Source organism: Oncorhynchus clarkii, chromosome 2 (genome assembly GCF_045791955.1).
Source record: "Oncorhynchus clarkii lewisi isolate Uvic-CL-2024 chromosome 2, UVic_Ocla_1.0, whole genome shotgun sequence".
Taxonomy (NCBI): domain Eukaryota; kingdom Metazoa; phylum Chordata; class Actinopteri; order Salmoniformes; family Salmonidae; genus Oncorhynchus; species Oncorhynchus clarkii.
This window is the reverse complement of record NC_092148.1, coordinates 96,148,080-96,170,012: the sequence shown is the minus strand read 5'-3', so window position 1 is coordinate 96,170,012 and position 21,933 is coordinate 96,148,080. Positions and strand designations below refer to the sequence as shown.

The 21,933-nt window shown below is 44.0% G+C and overlaps 1 protein-coding gene across 1 annotated transcript in view; it reads right to left on the bottom strand.

Annotated features, from left to right (window-relative positions):
* The window catches only part of LOC139378620 (transient receptor potential cation channel subfamily M member 1-like), a 147,411-nt gene extending 127,734 nt beyond the window's left edge, over window positions 1–19,677 (bottom strand). Inside the window, exon 1 of the mRNA XM_071120953.1 lies at window positions 19,591–19,677. Coding sequence (XP_070977054.1) covers window positions 19,591–19,677 — 87 coding nt within the window. The remainder of the gene's footprint in view (window positions 1–19,590) is intronic.
* Between the last annotated feature and the right edge of the window lie 2,256 nt (window positions 19,678–21,933).

Here is a 21,933-nt window from a genome sequence, read left to right as displayed (position 1 = left end):
TTAGACCTCAAATAATTAAAAGAAAAATAGCACAATTCTAATGTTTAAAAATAGGAATAGTTCAGAAATCAAAATTTGGTGGAATAACCCTGATTTTCAATCACAGCTTTCATGCGTCTTGACGTGCCCTCCACCAGCCTTTCACATTGATGCTGGGTGACTTTATGCCACTCCTGGCACAAAGATTCAAGCAGCTCGGCTGTGTTTGATGGCTTGTGACTATCCATCTTCCTCTTGATCACATTCCAGAGGTTTTCAATGGAGCTCAGGTCAGGAGATTGGGCTGGCCATGACAGGGTATTGATCTGGTGGTCCTCCATCCACACCTTGATTGACCTGGCTGTGTGGCATGGAGCATTGTCCTGCTGGAAAAACAAATCCTCGGAGTTGGGGAACATTGTCAGAGCAGAAGGAAACATGTTTTCTTCCAGGACAACCTTGTACATGGCTTGATTCATGTGTCCTTCACAAAGACAAATCTGCCCGATTCCAGCCTTGCTGAAGCAACCCCAGATCATCACTGATCCTCCACCAAATTACACAGTGGGTGCGAGACACTGTGGCTTGTAGGCCTCTCCAGGTCTCGCACCCACTGTGAAATTTGGAGCTGTATGTCTTGTGTTATAACTGTCTGTCTGTCTGCCCTAGAAACCGACCCTGAGTCTAGCAGCAGTACTATGTATTATAGAATGGATGAGGCTGGTTTGAAGGGTAGATAGAAGGGTCAGAAGATGAGGCTGGTTTGAAGGGTAGATAGAAGGGTCAGAAGATGAGGCTGGTTTGAAGGGTAGATAGAAGGGTCAGTGGATAAAGGAAAGATGTCTTAATGACGTCATAATGACGTCATAACATGGCATGACTTGTTATGTCTGTGGTTATTAGATCAAACCAGTACCCAGTCTGACTCTCTGTTTGTCTTATTAGTACATAGCAAATGAAACAACATACCAGTACCCAGTCTGACTCTGCTTGTTATTTCAATTGAGAGAAGGAGAGCCAATGAAATTCACTCAAACAAGAGCACTGCTCTGTCTCGATAGGTCACGTCGTGCTGTGAGATCGACTGATGTGGTTCCAGAGAACTGGGCTAAAATAACATCCTTCAAAGTTGTGCACTATATATGGAATAGAATGCTATTTGGGACACAGAAGACGTGATCTGTCTGTCTAGGTCAGGGTTGATGCTGAAGCCCAAAGGCTCATGTATTATATCTCCCATAGAGGGCTGGATACATGATACAGCACTGTCCATGTTTGGCCAAAACACATGTTCAGCTGCAGTAGTTTCAGAAGAATCCACAGTACTAAATCGCCCCTATTGCTAAAAATCCAATTGTTGGATTATTTTTAATCCATTATTTTTAATCCAACAAAACAAAAATAAATCGTCCAGAATTGTATTACTTGCCATTAACAAAATTAATTTAAAAAATCAGGCAAAGTATAGTACTAATGCTCCCACAATTTTAGTGCCCTTTCCAGCCAGATTATTTACGGTCCAAGAATCACAGCCTTTGCTAAAACACCATGAGACATCACAGAGTTTCCATCTTCAAGCAAAGACATACAATTACCTTTCACATAATTATATTAGTTAGAAAGTCTTAAAATAGTATATTTGGTGGTGTCTTGGGCCATTACATAAAATAGTATATTTGGTGGGGTCTTGGGCCATTATATTAATACATTTGTATAGTAGTAAGTATTTCTTGGAGCTTCAGTGCTGACTTCACAAATGTTGATCTGCTCCAACAAAACAAGCCTCTGCTACTGAATTTCATATTTATAATAATGATAAATTAATTTAGTCTTCTAGTTAAAACCATCTCAACTACATCTGCTTAATAAATCCTCTTGGGGATAGGGGGAAGAATTTTTTCCCCTCGCTGTTCCCTGAATTGTCTTTGCGAAAGGATATTTCATAGGAACCTATTTTCAGTTCCTACCGCTTCCACTGGATGTCACCAGTCTTTGGAATTTGGTTGAGGTTATTCCTTTGTGCAATGAAGAAGTAGGCCAACTCGGAACTGGGGACACTTTTGTGAGTTGCGCAAGACGTGAAAAGCAGCGCTGGTTTGTTTTCTTTCATGTATTGAATACGGATTTCCCCGTCTACAATTTGATCGATTATTGACGTTTAAAAATACCTAAAGTTGTATTACAAAACTAGTTTGAAATATTTTGGCAAAATTTATAGGCAACTTTAGAAATATTTTGTAGTGACGTTGCTTTTTTTGTAAGCTGTTTTTTCTGGATCAAACGCGCCAAATAAATGGACATTTTGGATATATATGGACAGAATTAATCGAACAAAAGGACCAATTGTGATGTTTATGGGACATATTGGAGTGCCAAAAAAAGAATCTTGTCAAAGGTAATGCATTTTTTATATTTTATTTCAGTGTTTTGTGTAGCGCCTGCAGGGTTGAAATATGCTATCTCCTTTGTTCACTGCTGGTGCAGATGGTGCAGGCTATCAGATAATAGCTTCTTATGCTTTTGCCGAAAAGCATTTTTAAAGTCTGACATGTTGGCTGGTTTCACAACGAGTGTAGCTTTAATTGAGTATCTTACATGTGTGATTTAATGAAAGTTTTAATTTTATAGCATATTTTTTTTTTATCTGGCGCTCTGCATTTTCCCTGGTAATTGGCCAGTTGAGACATTTGTGTCCCGCCTATCCCTAAGAGGTGTTAAATACCGATTATATGAATAATAGGCATATCATCATAATCTGTTCCATCAAGTCTGTATGAGTCCTGCAATGTGGAGCAACGTAATGTATATAGCCAAGTTATTACCTGGTACCCATGTATATAGCCAAGTTATTACCTGGTATCCGTGTATATAGCCAAGTTATTACCTGGTGCCCGTGTATATAGCCAAGTTATTACCTGGTATCCGTGTATATAGCCAAGTTATCGTTACTCATTGTGTATCTATTATTACATGTATTATTGTGTGTAATTACGATTATCTTTCTAGTATTTCTCTATTTTCTTTCTCTCTGCATTGTTGGGAAGAAAATAAGCATTTCACTGTTAGTCCAGACTTGCTGTTTACGATGCCTGTGATGAATCAAATTGGATTTGAGTTACCGGACAGTATGTATTCATGTCTGGGGAAAGCAGTTCTGCGAGGGGAGTCTCTCACACACACTCTCTCACTCTCTCTCACTCTCTCTCACTCACTCACTCACTCACTCTCTTCCCCCCTTTCCCCGTTGTCTCTCTCTCCAGTACAGCAGTAAAACCCCTGGTAGTGGTCCAGTGTGACCACCAGAGGCGGCAGACTGATTCTTTCTAATGGCTGCTGCACTCCTGTGATTAAGTCACTCTGAAATGTGCTTGAAAGCAGTTCGCTATATATCACGGTTTGTGTGCCAGTACAGTACGGTAACAGTACGGTTTCACTATCTTTATATTTAAGAAAATAATAAAAACACATCACCCTTTAAACAATGAACTCTTTATTTTGCCTTAAGACAAATAAAACATTCCATTCAGAAAAATGGCAGCATGACTGACTAGGCCTGATTTTTGTCTCTACTGTGGGAAAACAAGAGGAGAAAAACATAAAAAATTACAAAGTGCAACATCAAGTCAGCTACCTATTCCTTTACATAGTGAACCGTCACAGTGAGGTAGCTTTGAGTTACTGTGGAGATCCAGCTGTCAGTGGAGAGAGCTAGATAGGGTGTCTGTGTCAATTCCTTTTCAATTTCTCTCTGTGGTGTTTCATAGTTTGGGAATTACTTTGCTGCTGAAATGTGTGCTGGAGGGGACATTGTAACAATTTTTTTCATCAGGTGACGAAATCCCGGGTAAGTAACCACCGCATAGGGCTGCAAATCTTTGGCTATGAATACTCCCACTGCTTTCGTTATTTATTTATGTTTTTCTGAATTTGTAGCAAATTGCTGTTGGAAGGCTGCAGCGAGAGATTGTTGTGTTTTCGCTAAGGAGTTGACTCCTTGCTCCAGCTCCACCTGCAAGGGATACTGGCCGGTGATGGCCAAGTCAATGACACATCCTGTTAGAAGTGTTTCCAGTAGCCGACAGTGGCAAAGCAATGCTTGCAGAATCTACTTTGTTTACGGTCTTCTTACTCTCGTCATTGTATTAAACGCTGAATACAAAATGTTCCCACACAGCAGCTTTGAAAGACGGCGGTACCTCTTCAAATGTGCTTCTCTCGGTCTCACTAGCACTTGCCATTGTCACGTTGGAGCTGAGAGAATATTTGTTTTTAGTTTCCCCTCTCTTCATGGGGTCCATGGGCCCATCTCCTACTGAGATATAATTGCAAGTCGTCCATAGTTTTTTTTAGGGGAGGGGGTTGCAATCACTGCGGTTGCCATATTTTGAGACTTTGCTGTGAAGTAAAGTTTGTCAGCGCTCAGGAGCCCCCTATAACGGTCAGGGGCCCCAAGCAGTTGCCTGCCTTGCCTGTTCACAAGCTGCGTATCTGGTTCTGTGGATCTGAATGTACAATGTGTGTGTAGTCTGCAGCGCAATAAGCAAGATTTGGAAGTTATAGGAAAATAAAAGGCTTGTCTTAATTCCGCTCTCAAACCCCTCTTTTACGCTACTGCTACTCTCTGTTCATCATATATGCATAGTCACTTTAACCATATCTACATGTACATACTACTTCAATCAGCCTGACTAACAGGTGTCTGTCTGTATGTAGCCTCACTACTTTTATAGCCTCGCTACTGTATATAGACTGTCTTTTTACTGTTGTTTCACTTCTTTACCTACCTATTGTTCACCTAATACCTTTTTTTGCACTATTGGTTAGAGCTTGTAAGTAAGCATTTCACTGTAAGGTCTACTGTAACTAATCACTGTATCATCACCTCACCTAGTGTCTTGTCGCTCAGTTGGTAGATGTTGGGTTTGATTTACCACTGGGGCCATCCATATGATAAAAAGCATCTAGTAAATGGCATACATATTTTATTATCTTTCTGTTACAAATATCAACATTGATATTAGAGTAGATAGTGGCAGGTAGCCTAGTGGTTAGAGCATTGGACTAACTGAAAGGCTGCAAGATCGAATCCCCGAGCTGACAAGGTAAAATCTGTTGTTCTGCCCCTGAACAGGCAGTTAACCCACTGTTCCTAAGATGTCATTAAGAATTTGTTCTTAACTGACTTTCCTAGTTAAATAAAGGTAAGATAAAAATGTAAGGGTTATCCTTACAATACAGTAACTATGCACACATTAAATTTGTTTTGCAGCCCAGCTGCTCAGATAAAGAGAGACAGAGGAGAAAAGAATACAGCCCAGCTGCTCAAATAAAGAGAGACAGAGGAGAAAAGAATACAGCCCAGCTGCTCAAATAAAGAGAGACAGAGGAGAAAAGAATACAGCCCAGCTGCTCAAATGAAAATGTCTGTTGACATTGTGACCGTTAATCCTGGATTGTGTTTTTTCAGACATTGTGTAGAGTTTTTATTACATTAGGTCATGACATCTAGTTTTGGTGCCAGGAGATACCTGTATGTATATTCATGATGTGCTGTAGCCTACTATATGTAGAGGAAGTATTGCTGTAACAGTCCCTGTACTGTAGTATAGTCATGATGTACTATATGCAGAGAAAGTAGTGATGAATGTACTGTGTCTGTAAATAGAGTAACTTTCCTGGGGATTGCACGCTACTTTTAATCTGTGGATACCAGAGTCAGGGGAACGAGTTGGTACTAGAGTACTGTTTTCTCAGCACCTTCAAGATAGGAAGCTGAATTTAATCCAGGTATGCTTCTCCTGGCTGGGGTCCACATCCAAATCCTAATAGGCTTTATGATATGCTGTAAATTAGGATGATTTCTGATGCATTTCTGACTTTTCACCACATGCTCAATAAATTTGACAAATATGATTAAAAAATATATATATATATTCGTCTGCAAATAATTTTGGGATTCCCTCCAGATATCCTGATTCCTTAGATATCCTGAGATAGGCATGTGTGGACATCTTGTTTTGGAGACTAAATGTTCATCTTTAAATGTTTCCTATCAAAACATCCAAGAGGACCATAATGGGACCTTCCTGGACTATGATCAGTTTCCCCCACTGCACCCCTCTACTACATAGAACCAGGTAATGGCTTCTTCACCACACTCTCTGTGTGTGTGGACCATTTCAGTTTGTAGGTGATATGCACACCGAGTAACGTAAAATGTTCCACCTGCTCCACTGCTGTCCCGTCGATGTGGATAGGGGGGTGCTCCCTCTGCTGTTTCCTGGAGTCAACGATCATCTCCTTTGTTTTGCTGACATTGAGTGAGAAGTTATTTTCCTGACACCACACTCAGAGGGCCCTCACCTCCCCCTTGTAGGCTGTCTCGTTGTTGTTGGTAATCAATCCTAACAGTGTTGTGTCGTCTGCAAACTTGATGATTGAGTTGGAGGCGTGCATGGCCACGCAGACGTGGGTGAAAAGGAAGTCCAGTACCCAGTTGCACAGGGCGGGGTCGAGACCCAGGGTCTCGAGCTTAACAATGAGTTTGGAGGGTACTATGGTGTTGAATGCTGAGATGTAGTCAATGAACAGCATTCTTACATAGGTATTCCTCTTGTCCAGATGGGTTAGGGCAGTGTGCAGTGTTATGGTGATTGCATCGTCTGTGGACCTATTGGGGTTGTAAGCAAATTTGAAGTGGGTCTAGGGTGCCTGGTAAGGTGATATGTCTCTCAAAGCACTTCATGATGACAGAAGTGAGTGCTACAGGGCGAAAGTAATTTAGTTCAGTTACCTTGGATTTCTTTGGAACAGGAACATGTTGAAGCATGTGGGGACAGCAGACTGTGATAGCGATTGATTGAATATGTCCGTAAACAAACCAGCTAGCTTGTCTGCGCATACTATGAGGACGCGGCTAGGGATATCGTCTGGGCCGGCAGCATTGCGAGGTTCAACACATTTACATGTTTTACTGACGTCGGAAACAGAAAAGGAGAGCCCACAGTCTTTGGTAGCGGGATGCATCAGTGGCACTGTACTGTCCTCAAAGAAGTTGTTTAATTTGTCTGCAAGCAAGACGTAGATGTCTACAACGGGGCTTATTTTATTTTTGTAATCCGTAATTGTCTGTAGACCCTGCCACATACGTCTCGTGTTTGAGCCGTTGAATTGCGACTCCACTTTGTGTCTATACTGGCACTTTGCTTGTTTGATTGACTTATGGAGCGAATATCTACACTGTATTCAGCCATATTCCCAGTCGCCTTGCCATGATTCAATTCAGTGGTAAGTACTTTCAGTTTTGAGCAAATGCTGCCATCAACCCACGGTTTCTGGTTAGGGAAGGTTTTAGTAGTCACAGTGGTTGCAACATCTCCTATGCCCTTCCTTATATAAACTCGCTCACGTACATGTCAGTGTTGTTCTCTAAGGCTACCCGGAACATATCCCAGTCCATGTGATCTAAGCAATCTTCGAGCGTGGAATCCAATTGGCTATTACAGCTCTGTGGGTGTAAGATTAATTGACCATTTTGATACCTTCTGGAAACAAAGCTCAAATATTAACGAGGATGGGATCCACCCAAATCATTTGCATTATAAGGCTGCAATGAGACAGTGACTTATCATTGTCCCAATCCCAGCACATTTAGTCTTTACCTGTCATGTATTGTCATGTTGTGTCTTGTTTCTGTCCTTTCTCTTCACCCTGTCTCCCTCTGCTGGTCGTTTTAGGTTACCTTTTCTCCCCCTCTTTCCCCCAGCTGTTCCTTGTCTCCTCCTAACTACCTCGTCACCCCTTTTCCCACCTGTTCCCTTTTTCCCTCTGATTAGTCCTCTATATCTCTCTCTGTTTTTGTTTCTGTCTTTGTCGGATTCTTGTTTGTGTTATTCATGCCTGAACCAGACTATCGTCATGTTTGCTGCTACCTTGTCCTGTCCTGTCGGAATCTGCCGGTCCATCTGAGCCTACCTATGTTTTGTTATTAAAGAAGCTCTGTTTACGTTAATTCGCTTTTGGGTCCTCATTCACGCACCGTAACAGAAGAATCCGACCAAGAATGGACCCAGCGACTTCGGATCCTCTCCACTCAGCCGTCGAGATCCAGGGAGCGATGCTAGGCAGACACGAGCAGGAATTGTCTGCTGCTCGACATGCCGTTGAGACCCTGGCCACCCAAGTCTCCAACCTCACAGAACAGGTTCACCATCTCCGCCTCGATCCACCGGCCACTTCCAGGGCTTTCGAATCTCCGGAGCCCAGAATCAATAACCCGCCGTGTTACTCTGGGGAGCCCGCTGAATGCCGCTCGTTCCTCACCCAGTGTGATATTGTGTTTTCTCTCCAGCCCAACACTTACTCCAGGAGCACTGCTCGTGTCGCCTACGTCATATCTCTCCTTACTGGACGGGCTCGTGAGTGGGGCACGGCAATCTGGAAGGCAAGGGCTGAGTGTACTAACCAGTATCAGGACTTTAAGGAGGAGATGATACGGGTTTTTGATCGATCTGTTTTTGGGGAGGAGGCTTCCAGGGCCCTGTCTTCCCTATGTCAAGGTAATCGATTCATAACAGACTACTCTATTGAGTTTCGCACTCTTGCTGCCTCCAGTGGCTGGAACGAGCCGGCTTTGCTCGCTCGTTTTCTGGAGGGTCTCCGCGCAGAGGTAAAGGATGAGATTCTCTCCCGGGAGGTTCCGTCCAGCGTGGATTCCTTGATTGAACTCGCTATTCGCATTGAGCGACGGGTTGATCTTCGTCACCGAGCTCGTGGAAAGGAGCTCGCGTTCTCCGTTGCCCCCCTCTCCGCATCACTACCATCTTCCTCTGCCGGCTCGGGTGCTGAGCCTATGCAGCTGGGAGGTATCCGCATCTCGACTAAGGAGAGGGAACGGAGAATCACCAACCGCCTCTGTCTCTATTGCGGTTCTGCTGGTCATTTTGTCACTTCATGTCCAGTAAAAGCCAGAGCTCATCAGTAAGCGGAGGGCTACTGGTGAGCGCTACTACTCCTGTCTCTCCCTCAAGATCCTGCACTACCTTGTCGGTCCATCTACGCTGGACCGGTTCGTCAGCTTCCTGCAGTGCCTTAATAGACTCTGGGGCGGAGGGCTGTTTTATGGACGAGACCTGGGCTCGGGAACATGACATTCCTCTCAGACAGTTAAGGGAGTCCACGGCCTTGTTCGCCCTGGATGGTAGTCCTCTCCCCAGGATTCAGCGTGAGACGCTACCTTTAACCCTCACTGTTTCTGGTAATCATAGCGAAACCATTTCTTTTTTAATTTTTCGTTCACCTTTTACACCTGTTGTTTTGGGCCATCCCTGGCTAGTTTGTCATAATCCTTCCATTAATTGGTCTAGTAATTCTATCCTCTCCTGGAACGTCTCTTGTCATGTGAAATGTTTAATGTCTGCTATCCCTCCTGTTTCCTCTGTCTCTTCTTCACAGGAGGAGTCTGGTGATTTGACAGGGGTGCCGGAGGAATATCACGATCTGCGCACGGTGTTCAGTCGGTCCAGGGCCACCTCTCTTCCTCCACACCGGTCGTATGATTGTAGTATTGATCTCCTTCCGGGAACCACTCCCCCCCGGGGTAGACTATACTCTCTGTCGGCTCCCGAACGTAAGGCTCTCGAAGATTATTTGTCTGTAGCTCTTGCCGCCGGTACCATAGTCCCCTCCTCCTCTCCCGCCGGAGCGGGGTTTTTTTTTGTTAAGAAGAAGGACGGGTCCCTGCGCCCCTGCATAGATTATCGAGGGCTGAATGACATAACAGTGAAGAATCGTTATCCGCTTCCTCTTATGTCTTCAGCCTTCGAGATCCTGCAGGGAGCCAGGTTTTTCACTAAGTTGGACCTTCGTAACGCTTACCATCTCGTGCGCATCAGGGAGGGGGACGAGTGGAAGACGGCGTTTAACACTCCGTTAGGGCACTTTGAATACCGGGTTCTTCCTTTCGGCCTCGCTAACGCTCCAGCTGTCTTTCAGGCATTAGTCAATGATGTCCTGAGAGACATGCTGAACATCTTTGTTTTCGTTTACCTTGACGATATCCTGATTTTTTCACCGTCACTCCAGATTCATGTTCAGCACGTTCGACGTGTCCTCCAGCGCCTTTTAGAGAATTGTCTTTTTGTGAAGGCTGAGAAGTGCTCTTTTCATGCCTCCTCCGTCACATTTCTCGGTTCTGTTATTTCCGCTGAAGGCATTAAGATGGATCCCGCTAAGGTCCAAGCTGTCATTGATTGGCCCGTCCCTAAGTCATGCGTCGAGCTGCAGCGCTTTCTCGGCTTCGCGAACTTCTATCGTCGTTTCATCCGTAATTTCGGTCAGGTGGCAGCTCCTCTCACAGCCCTTACTTCTGTCAAGACGTGCTTTAAGTGGTCCGTTTCCGCCCAGGGAGCTTTTGATCTCCTCAAGAATCGTTTTACATCCGCACCTATCCTTGTTACACCTGACGTCACTAGACAGTTCGTTGTCGAGGTTGACGCGTCAGAGGTGGGCGTGGGAGCCATTCTTTCTCAGCGCTCCCTCTCTGACGACAAGGTCCACCCTTGCGCGTATTTTTCTCATCGCCTGTCGCCGTCGGAACCTTCTTTTCGTTCCCGTTCCTACTCGTCTGGCCGTTCTTCAGTGGGCTCACTCTGCCAAGTTAGCCGGCCACCCTGGCGTTCGGGGTACGCTTGCTTCCATTCGCCAGCGTTTTTGGTGGCCCACCCGGGAGCATGACACGCGTCGCTTCGTGGCTGCTTGTTCGGTCTGCGCGCAGACTAAGTCCGGTAACTCCCCTCCTGCCGGCCGTCTCAGGCCGCTTCCCATTCCCTCTCGACCGTGGTCTCACATCGCCTTAGATTTTGTCACCGGACTGCCTTCGTCAGCGGGGAAGACTGTTATTCTTACGGTTGTCGACAGGTTCTCTAAGGCGGCTCATTTTATTCCCCTTGCTAAGCTTCCTTCTGCTAAAGAGACGGCACAAATCATCATCGAGAATGTTTTCAGAATTCATGGCCTTCCGTCAGACGTCGTTTCGGACAGAGGTCCGCAATTCACGTCTCAATTTTGGAGGGAGTTTTGCCGTTTGATTGGGGCTTCCGTCAGTCTCTCTTCCGGCTTTCACCCCCAGTCTAACGGTCAAGCAGAACGGGCCAATCAGACTATTGGTCGCATCTTACGCAGTCTTTCTTTTCGCAACCCTGCGTCTTGGTCAGAACAGATCCCCTGGGCAGAATATGCCCACAACTCGCTTCCATCGTCTGCGACCGGGCTATCTCCTTTTCAGAGTAGCCTCGGGTACCAGCCTCCGCTGTTCTCATCTCAGTTCGCCGAGTCCAGCGTTCCCTCCGCTCAGGCTTTTGTCCAACGTTGCGAGCGCACCTGGAAGAGGGTCAGGTCTGCACTTTGCCGTTATAGGGCGCAGACTGTGAGAGCTGCTAATAAGCCTAGAACTAAGAGTCCTAGATATTGTCGCGGTCAGAGAGTTTGGCTCTCCACTCAGAACCTTCCCCTTAAGACCGCTTCTCGCAAGTTGACCCCGCGGTTCATTGGTCCGTTCCGTATTTCTCAGATCATTAATCCTGTCGCAGTGCGACTTCTTCTTCCGCGATATCTTCGTCGCGTCCACCCGGTCTTCCATGTCTCCTGTGTCAAGCCCGTTCTTCGCGCCCCCGCTCGTCTTCCCCCCCCCCCCCCCCATCCTTGTCGAGGGCGCACCCATCTACAGGGTCCGTAGGATTTTGGACATGCGTCCTCGGGGCCGTGGTCATCAGTACCTAGTAGATTGGGAGGGGTACGGTCCTGAGGAGAGGAGTTGGGTTCCCTCTCGGGACGTGCTGGACCGTGCGCTGATCGATGATTTCCTCCGTTGCCGCCAGGTTTCCTCCTCGAGTGCGCCAGGAGGCGCTCGGTGAGTGGGGGGGTACTGTCTTGTATTGTCATGTTGTGTCTTGTTTCTGTCCTTTCTCTTCACCCTGTCTCCCTCTGCTGGTCGTTTTAGGTTACCTTTTCTCCCCCTCTTTCCCCCAGCTGTTCCTTGTCTCCTCCTAACTACCTCGTCACCCCTTTTCCCACCTGTTCCCTTTTTCCCTCTGATTAGTCCTCTATATCTCTCTCTGTTTTTGTTTCTGTCTTTGTCGGATTCTTGTTTGTGTTATTCATGCCTGAACCAGACTATCGTCATGTTTGCTGCTACCTTGTCCTGTCCTGTCGGAATCTGCCGGTCCATCTGAGCCTACCTATGTTTTGTTATTAAAGAAGCTCTGTTTACGTTAATTCGCTTTTGGGTCCTCATTCACGCACCGTAACATTACCATTGTGTCGCTGAGTTATCATAATGCTTCAGCAAATGTACAATATCCCAGGGGCGTTGGAAGACACAATGTAAGTAACCTAATTTATGTCCCTCTTACAACCCTGAATTCCTGTACTGATCGTACAGCTAGTGTATGCAGTAATCATATGCTTATGAACCAGAGTTATACTGTTAGCGCTGAGGTGGTGTGCCATAGGAGGAAGTCCACTGTGTGCAGCTCAACCTGCACTAACATAAATAACCTGAGCATGTCTACCTCTGCTAAGCTTCCCAGTAAAGCAAGAAAAACAATCAAGACAGAAAAGTATTAAAAATAGCCCACGTTAACATATGTGGCTTAGGAAACAAGGTTCATAAAATCAATAATTTGCTAGCAACAGATGACATTCATTTTCTGACAGTCTATGAAACTCACTTAGATAACACCGTTGATACAGTGGTAGCAATACATGGTTATAAGATCTACAGAAAATACAGAAATGCCAAAGGTGGAGGTGTGGCTGTTTGTATTCAGAACCACATTCCAGTAAAGCTTAGAGAGGATCTCATGTTAAATATTGTTGAAGTAATATGGCTACAGGTTCATCTGCCTCACCTGAAGCCCATTCTGGTGGGAAGCTGCTATAGACCACCAAGTGCTAACAGTCAGTATCTGGGTAACGTGTGAAATGCTTGATAATGTATGTGATATCAATAGAGATATATTTTCCGGGTGATTTAAATACTGACTGGCTTTCATCAGGCTGCCCACTCAAGAGAAAGCTTAAAAATGTAGCTAGTGCCTGCAACCTGGTTCAGGTTATCAATCAACCTACCAGGATAGTTACAAACAGACAGGTGTCACGCCTGCTCCCGTTCTCCCTTTCTGGAGAGGGAATCCTGACTAGAACCAAAAAATGTGATCATATTACTCCAGTGCTAGCCTCCCTACACTGGCTTCCTGTCAAGGCAAGGGCTGATTTCAAGGTTTTACTGCTAACCTACAAAGCATTACATGGGCTTGCTCCTACCTATCTCTCTGATTTGGTCCTGCCGTACATACCTACACACACGCTATGGTCACAAGACGCAGGCCTCCTAACTGTCCCTAGAATTTCTAAGCAAACAGCTGGAGGCAGGGCTTTCTCCTATAGAGCTCCATTTTTATGGAACGGTCTGCCTACCCATGTGAGAGACGCAAACTCGGTCTCAACCTTTAAGTCTTTACTGAAGACTCATCTTCAGTGGGTCATATGATTGAATGTAGTCTGACCCAGGAGTGTGAAGGTGAACGGAAAGGCGTTGTAGCAACAAACCGCCCTTGCTGTCTCTGCCTGGCCGGCTCCCCTCTTTCCACTGGGATTCTCTGCCTCTAACCCTATTACAGGGGCTGAGTCATTGGCTTACTGGTGCTCTTTCATGTCGTCCCTAGGAGGAGTGCGTAACTTGAGTGGGTTGAGTCACTGATGTGATCGCCCTGTCTGGGTTGGTGCCCTCCCCCTGGGTTGTGCCGTGGCGGAGATCTTTGTGGGCTATACTCTGCCTTGTCTCAGGATGGTAAGTTTGTGGTTGAAGATATCCGTCTAGTGGTGTGGAGGCTGTGCTTTTGTATAGTGTTGGAGTTATACCCTTCCTCTTTGGCCCTGTCTGGGGGTATCATCGGATGGGGCCACAGTGTCTCCTGACCCCTCCTGTCTCAGCCTCCAGTATTTATGCTGCAGTAGTTTATGTGTCGGGGGGCTAGGGTCAGTTTGTTATATCTGGAGTACTTCTCCTGTCTTATCCGGTGTCCTGTGTGAATTTAAGTATGCTCTCTCTAATTCTCTCTTTCTCTCTTTCTTTCTCTCTCAGAGGACCTGAGCCCTAGGACCATGCCTCAGGACAACCTGGCATGATGACTCCTTGCTGTCCCCAGTCCACCTTGCCGTGCTGCTGCTCCAGTTTCAACTGTTCTGCCTGTGATTATTATTATTTGACCATGCTGGTCATTTATGAACATTTAAAAATCTTGCCCATGTTCTGTTATAATCTCCACCCGGCACAGCCAGAAGAGGACTGGCCACCCTTCATAGCCTGTTTCCTCTCTAGGTTTCTTCCTAGGTTTTGGCCTTTCTAGGGAGTTTTTCCTAGCCACCGTGCTTCTGCACCTGCATTGCTTGCTGTTTGTGGTTTTAGGCTGAGTTTCTGTACAGCACTTTGAGATGTCAGCTGATGTACGAAGGGCTATGAAAATACATTTTATTTTATTTGATTTGGCACCCGAGGCTGCACTTCATTACGCACTCCTGACACCATCACTATGAGCATTAGCGCTCACTGGACTCACCTGGACTCCTTCACTTTGTTGATTGCCTACCCTATTTCTGTCTGCTCCTCAGTCTGTTCCCTGTGTCAGCATTGATGTCGTTATTTTTCCAGAGGCTGTTCCTGTCTTGTTTCATGTCCGTTATTCATTAAATGTTCTCCTGTACCTGCTTCTCGTCTAACAGCGTTGATCCTTACAACAGGAATGAAATCATCAACATGTACTGATCACAATTTTCACTAATGCTTCAGAAGTCTGTTTGAAAGCATTATCCAAATCCATAAGCTGTAGTCATCACAATATAAAAGACATATCTAGGAAAACCAGGGGTTCCAATGTCTGGGCCTAATATCATTTATAAGAGGTCATACAATACGTTTTGTAGTGATTCCTATGTTGTTGATGTAAAGAATATTTGTTGGTCTGTGGTGTGTAATGAGGAGCAATCAGACGCTGCACTTGACACATTTATGAAATTGTTTATCCTAGTTACTAATAAGCATGCACCCATTAAGAGAATGACAGTAAAAACTGTTAAATACCTCTGGATTGATGAAACATTGTATGGTTGAGATGGATGAGGCAAAAGAAATGGCAAATAGGTCTCTGTACAACCGACTGGCAAACGTCCTGAAAATTATTGAGAAATCATGTGACTAAACTGAATAAAAAGAAGAAACTACACTATGAAACATAGATAAGTTACAAAGAATGATAGTAAAAAAAGTTGAGCACCTTAAATTAAATTTTCGCCAAAAAGGACAACTGCTCTCCATCATTCGTTGAATCAGATGGCTCATTCATAACAAAACTCACTGATATTGCGAACTACTTCAATGATTTATTAATTGGCAAGATTAGCAAATTCAGGCATGACATGCAAGCAACAAACGCTGACACCACATTCAAGTATATCTGACCAAATTATGAAAGACAAGCATTGTAATTTTGAATTCCGTAAAGTATATTTGGAAGAGGTGAAAAAAGTATTGTCTATCAACAATGACAAACCTCCAGGGTCTGACAACTTGGATTGAAAATTACTGAGGATAAATAGCAGAGGATATTGCCGCTCCTATTTTCCACATCTTCATTTTAAACCTACTAGAGAGCTTGTGCACTCAGACCTGGAGGGAAGCTAAAGTTATTCCCCTACCTAAGAATAGTGAAGCCCCCATTACTGGGTCAAACAGCCGACCAATCAACCTGTTACCAACACTTTATAAAGTTTTGGAAAAAATGGTGCTTGACCAGATACAATGTTATTTTACAGTTAACAAATTAACAACAGATTTTCAGCACGCTTATAGGGAAGGACATTCAACAAGCACAGCACTTACAGAAATGACTGAGGATTGGCTGAGAGAAATTGATGATAAAAATAATGTGGGGGCTTTATTGTTAGACTTAAGTGATACTTTTGACATTATCGATTATAGTCTGTAGCTGGAAAAATGTATGTGTTATGGCTTTACATCCCCTTCTATATTGTGGATAAAGAGTTACCTGTCTAACAGAACACAGAGGGTGTTCTTTCACGGAAGCCTCTCCAACAAAATCCAGGTAGAATCAGGAATTCCCAAGGGCAGCTGTCTTGGTCCCTTTTTAAAATCTTTACGATTGACATGCCACTGGCTTTGTGTCTATGTGTGCTGATGACTAAACACTTTGCACGGCAGCTACCACAGTGAGTGAAATGACTGCAACACTTAACAAAGACCTCAGGAGGCTGAAGAAATTTGTCTTGTTACCAAAAACACCCACAAACTTTTACAGATGCACAATCGAGAAGGCAAGGTCAGTACAGGTGTATCAAAGCGGGGACCGAGAGACTGAAAAACAGAATCTATCTCAAGGTCATCAGAATGTTAAACAGCCATCACTAACATTGAATGGCTGCTTCCAACATACTGACTCAACTCTAGCTACCCTAATCATGGAAAAATTGATGTAATAAATGTATCACTAGCCACTATAAACAATGCCACTTTATATAATGTTTACATAGCCTACATTACTCATCTCAAATGTATATACTGTACTCTATACCATATACTGCATCTTGCTTATGCCTTTCGGCCGTCACTCATTCAAATATTTTTATGTACATATTCTTAATCAGTCCTTTACACTTGTGTGTATAAGGTGGTTGTTGTGAACTTGTTAGGTTAGATTACTTGTTAGATATTACTGCATGGTCGGAACTAAAAGCACAAGCATTTCACTTCACTCGCATTAACATATGCTAACTATGTGTATGTGACAAATAACATTTGATTTCATTTGATTTGAAGAGCTGCAGTTAGTTTCAGAATGGGTCGTAAGGAATACGTTCATTCTAAGTATTTCAAAAAACTAAAGGCATTGTGTTTGGGACAAATCATTCACTAAACCCTAAACTCAACTAAATATTGTAATGAATAATGTGGTAATTAAGCAAGATGAAAAGTCTAAACAGCTTGGAATAACCCTTGATTGTAACTGTCATGGTCAAAACATATTGATACAATAGTAACTAGGATGGGGAGAAGTCTGTCCATAGAAGCGCTGCTCTACATTCTAAACAGCGCTATCAACTAGGCAGGTCCTACAGGCCCTAGTTTTGTCGCATCTGGACTACTGTTCAGTCGTGTGGTCAGGTGCCACAAAGAGGGACTTAGGAAAATAGCAATTGGCTCAGAACAGGGCAGCATGGCTGGCCCTTGGATGAACACAGAGAGCTAATTTAATAATTTGCATGTTAATCTCTGCTGGCTCAAACTGGAGGAGAGATTGACTTCATCACTACTTGTATTTATGAGAGGTATTGACATGTTGAATGCAAATAGCTGTCTGTTTGAACTACTGGCACATAGGTCAGACACCCATGCATACCCCAAAATACATACCACCAGACGTCCCATCACAGTCCCCAAGTCCAGAACAGCAGCAGCTAATTGGCAAACCAATAATCTATCCTGTTGCCGAGTCACGTTATCCTTACCTATATGTACAAATCTACCTAAATTACCTCGTACCCCAGCACATCGACTCAGTACTGGTACTCCCTTTATATAGACATGTTATTACCTCGTACCCCTGCACATCGCCTCAGTACTGGTATTCCCTTTATATAGACATGTTATTACCTCGTACCCCAGCACATCGCCTCAGTACTGGTACTCCCTTTATATAGACATGTAATTACCTCGTACCCCAGCACATTGACTCAGTACTGGTACTCCCTGTATATAGTCATGTTATTACCTAGTACCCCAGCACATCGACTCAGTACTGGTACTCCCTGTATATAGTCATGTTATTACCTCGTACCCCTGCACATCGACTCAGTACTGGTACTCCCTGTATATAGTCATGTAATTACCTCATACCACTGCACATTGACTCAGTACTGGTACTCCCTGTATATAGTCATGTTATTACCTCGTACCCCTGCACATTGACTCAGTACTGGTACTCCCTGTATATAGTCATGTTATTACCTAGTACCCCTGCACATTGACTCAGTACTGGTACTCCCTGCATATAGACATTTAATTACCTCGTACCCCTGCACATCAACTCAGTACTGGTACTCCCTGTATATAGTCATGTTATTACCTCGTACCCCTGCACATCGCCTCAGTACTTGTACTTCCTGTATATAGACATGTATTTACCTCGTACCCCTGCACATCGCCTCAGTACTGGTACTCCCTGTATATAGCCATGTTATTACATTAAACTTCCTGTACATACCCATGTTATTACCTGGTACTTCCTGTATATAGCTATTGTTTTACCTGGTACTCCCTGTACATAGCCATGTTATTACCTGGTACGCCCTGTATATAGCCATATTATTACCTGGTACGCCCTGTACATAGCCATATTATTACCTGGTACTTCCTGTACATAACCATGTTAATAACTGGGACTCCCTTTATATAGCCTTGTTATTACCTTGTACTTCCTGCATATAGTCATTTTATTACATTGTACTTCCTGCACACAGCCATGTTATTTTTACTTGGTATTACTATTCACTGTGTATTTATAACCCCTGTCACTTTCTATTTATTTTCATTTTTTTTATCTTGAACTCTACATGGTTGGAAAATGACCCATAAGTAAGCATTTCACTGTTAGTCTACACCTTTTGTTTACAAAGCATGTGACATACATTTTTATTAGATTAGAACTCATGAAGGAGATGCTGAGCACAGCCAATCACTAACACTACAGGCAGAATCACCTGTTGAACATCAGCCAATCACTAACACTACAGGCAGAATCACCTGTTGAACATCAGTCAATCACTAACACTACAGGCATAATCACCTGTTGAACATCAGCAAGACACTAACAGGCAGAATCACCTGTTAAACATCAGCCAAACACTAACAGGCAGAATCACCTGTTAAACATCAGCCACACACTAACACTACAGACAGAATCACCTGTTGAACATCAGCAAGACACTAACAGGCAGAATCACCTGTTGTACATGGAGCAGTGACAGCTCCATGCATGACAAGAGACCATTGGTTAGCCAGCTAGTCAACAAGCCAGTCATTCAGAAAGTCAGTTAGCCAGTCAGTCAGTCAGCTAGTCAGTCAGCCAGTCAACAAGTCAGTTAGCCGGTCAGTCAGACAGTCAGCTAGTCAGTCAGACAGTCAGCTAGTCAGTCAGACAGTCAGTTAGTCAATTAGCCAGTTAGTCAATTAGCCAGTTAGTCAGTTAGTCAATTAGCCAGTTAGTCAGTTAGTCAGTCAGACAGTCAGTTAGTCAGTCAGACAATCAGTCAGTTAGTTAGTCAGTCAGACAATCAGTCAGTTAGTTAGTCAGTCAGTGAGTCAGTCAGTCCGACAGTTAGTTAGTTAGTCAGTTAGTTAGTCAGGCAGTCAGTCAGTCAGACAGTCAGTCAGACAGTTAGTCAGTTTGTCAGTCCGACAGTCAGTCAGTTAGACAGTCAGACAGTCAGGCAGTTAGTCAGTTAGTCAGTTCGACAGTCAGATAGTTAGTCTCCTCTTACCTTATTGGAGGCACTGGATGCCGAGCGTTTGATGGAAACTCGTTTAAAGGAGCCGCTGCCCCACTTCCCTCCGGCTCCCTTTTCCATTCTCGTGTCAGTTCTCCATGTGTCTGGTAGCACCTCACAGGTGGGCCTTGTCTGGTAACACCTCACAGATGGGCCCTTTCTGGTAGCACGTCACAGATGGGCCTTGTCTGATAACACCTTACAGATGGGCCCTTTCTGGTAGCACCTCACAGGTGGACCCTTTCTGGTGGCACTTACAGAAACATAGTCTCTGGTTCTAATTCACAGCAACGTAGCTCAGTATCTTATCTCAGCACAGCATGCCGTGTCAATAGAGATGTCCTCTGTCTGCTGTTTAAAAGTCAGCAGTAGCAGCAGCGAATATTCAGCAGAACTATGGCAGAGCAGAGTCACCGGGAGTCAGAGAGAATTCAAGCGTTGGGGAGACAGTCCAGAATAGAGCATCCTATCCCTCCTTTCCTTAGCCCTCTCTGCCACTCCAGAAGCAATTGACAAAATACAGAGACACAGGATAGAAATCACTAGATGACATGTGGCTGGGATGCAGCTTTGGACCTCTCTCCTCTCCTCTGCAGTACGGCGCTCTAATCGGGCTTAATGCCACAGCTGTTGGAGCTTCAGTCTAATGGATGGAGATTTAGCAAATGGTTATTGAAGATAAATCTACTTTGGCACAATGCTGCCCCCCCCCCCTCGCACCACTGCCCCAAAAAAAGGCTTATAAAGAGAGAGGGCATGGAGGCTAGGGAGCTAAGAGACCAGGGTTAGCAGTGTCAGAAAGAGTTGGGACAGTCCTAAGTCTCATGCCTGCTGAAATTCAGCATCACTACTTCAAGGGAAATATCGTATTCTTCTAACAAAGATATCTAAATATATTTCAGGAAGTTGTGTATCTCTTGACAGAATAGCTTCTGACACCATTTACTCCTTCTAAAATACTTTGACACTATTTACCCATTCTACAATATCTTATCACACAATTTATTCATTCTACAATGTATTCTGACACTATTTACCTTCTGACACTCTGTGCGGCAGGTAGCCTAGTGGTTAGAGTGTTGGGATAGTAACTGAAAGGTTGCTAAATTGAATCCCTGAGCTGACAAGTTAAAAATCTGTCTTTCTGCCCTTGAACAAGGCAGTTAACCCAATGTTCCTAGGCTGTCAATGTAAATATGAATTTGTTCTTAACTGACTTACCATGTAAAATAAAATAAATATCTACTGACAATATGTACCGATTCTACAATATCTTCATACCCTTTTACATATTCTATAATGCCTTCTGACATTACTTACATTCTGACACTATTTACCCATTCTACTTGCATATTGAACAATATCTTCTGACACCACCTCCATCAGGCAGTGGAAAGCAAGGGCTACCTTTTTCAAACAGAAATTTGCATCCTGCAGCACAAACTCCAAAAGGTTCTGGGACGCTGTAAAGTCCATGGAGAATAAGAGCACCTCCTCCCAGCTGACCACTGCACTGAGGCTAGGAAACACTGTCACCCCCGATAAATCCATAATAATTGAGAATTGCAATAAGCATTTTTCTACGGCTGGCCATGCTTTCCACCTGACTACCCCTATCCTGCTCGACAGCCCTGCACCCCCCACAGCAACTTGCCCAAGCCTCCCCTATTTCTCCTTCACCCAAACCCAGACAGCTGATGTTCTGAAAGAGCTGCAAAATCTGGACCCCTACAAATGAGCAGGACTAGACAATCTGGACCCTCTCTTTCTAAAATGATAAGCCAATATTGTTGCAACTAACCTCCAAACGAGCTTCATTTTTTAATTGTATTTATTTATTTCACCTTTATTTAACCAGTTAGGCTAGTTGAGAACAAGTTCTCATTTGCAACTGCGACCTGGCCAAGATAAAGCAAAGCAGTGTGACACAGACGACAACACAGTTACACATGGAGTTAACAATAAACAAGCCAATAACACAATAAACAAGGCAATGACACAGTAGAAAAAAGAAAGTCTATATAACAGTGTGTGCAAAAGGCATTAGGAGGTAGGCAATAAATAGGCCATAGGAGCGAATAATTACAATTTAGCAGATTAACACTAGAGTGATAAATTAGCAGATAATGATGTGCAAGTAGAGATACTGGTGTGCAACAGAGCAGAAAAGTAAATAAAATAAAAACAATATGGGGATGAGGTAGGTAGTTTGGGTGGGCTATTTACGGATGGACTATGTACAGCTGCAGCGATTGGTTAGGTTAAACCTCTTGAAAGGGATATCAACCAGATCCCTTTTTCTACGTATTCCCTAAGGTGTCTACAGCATTTTGACGT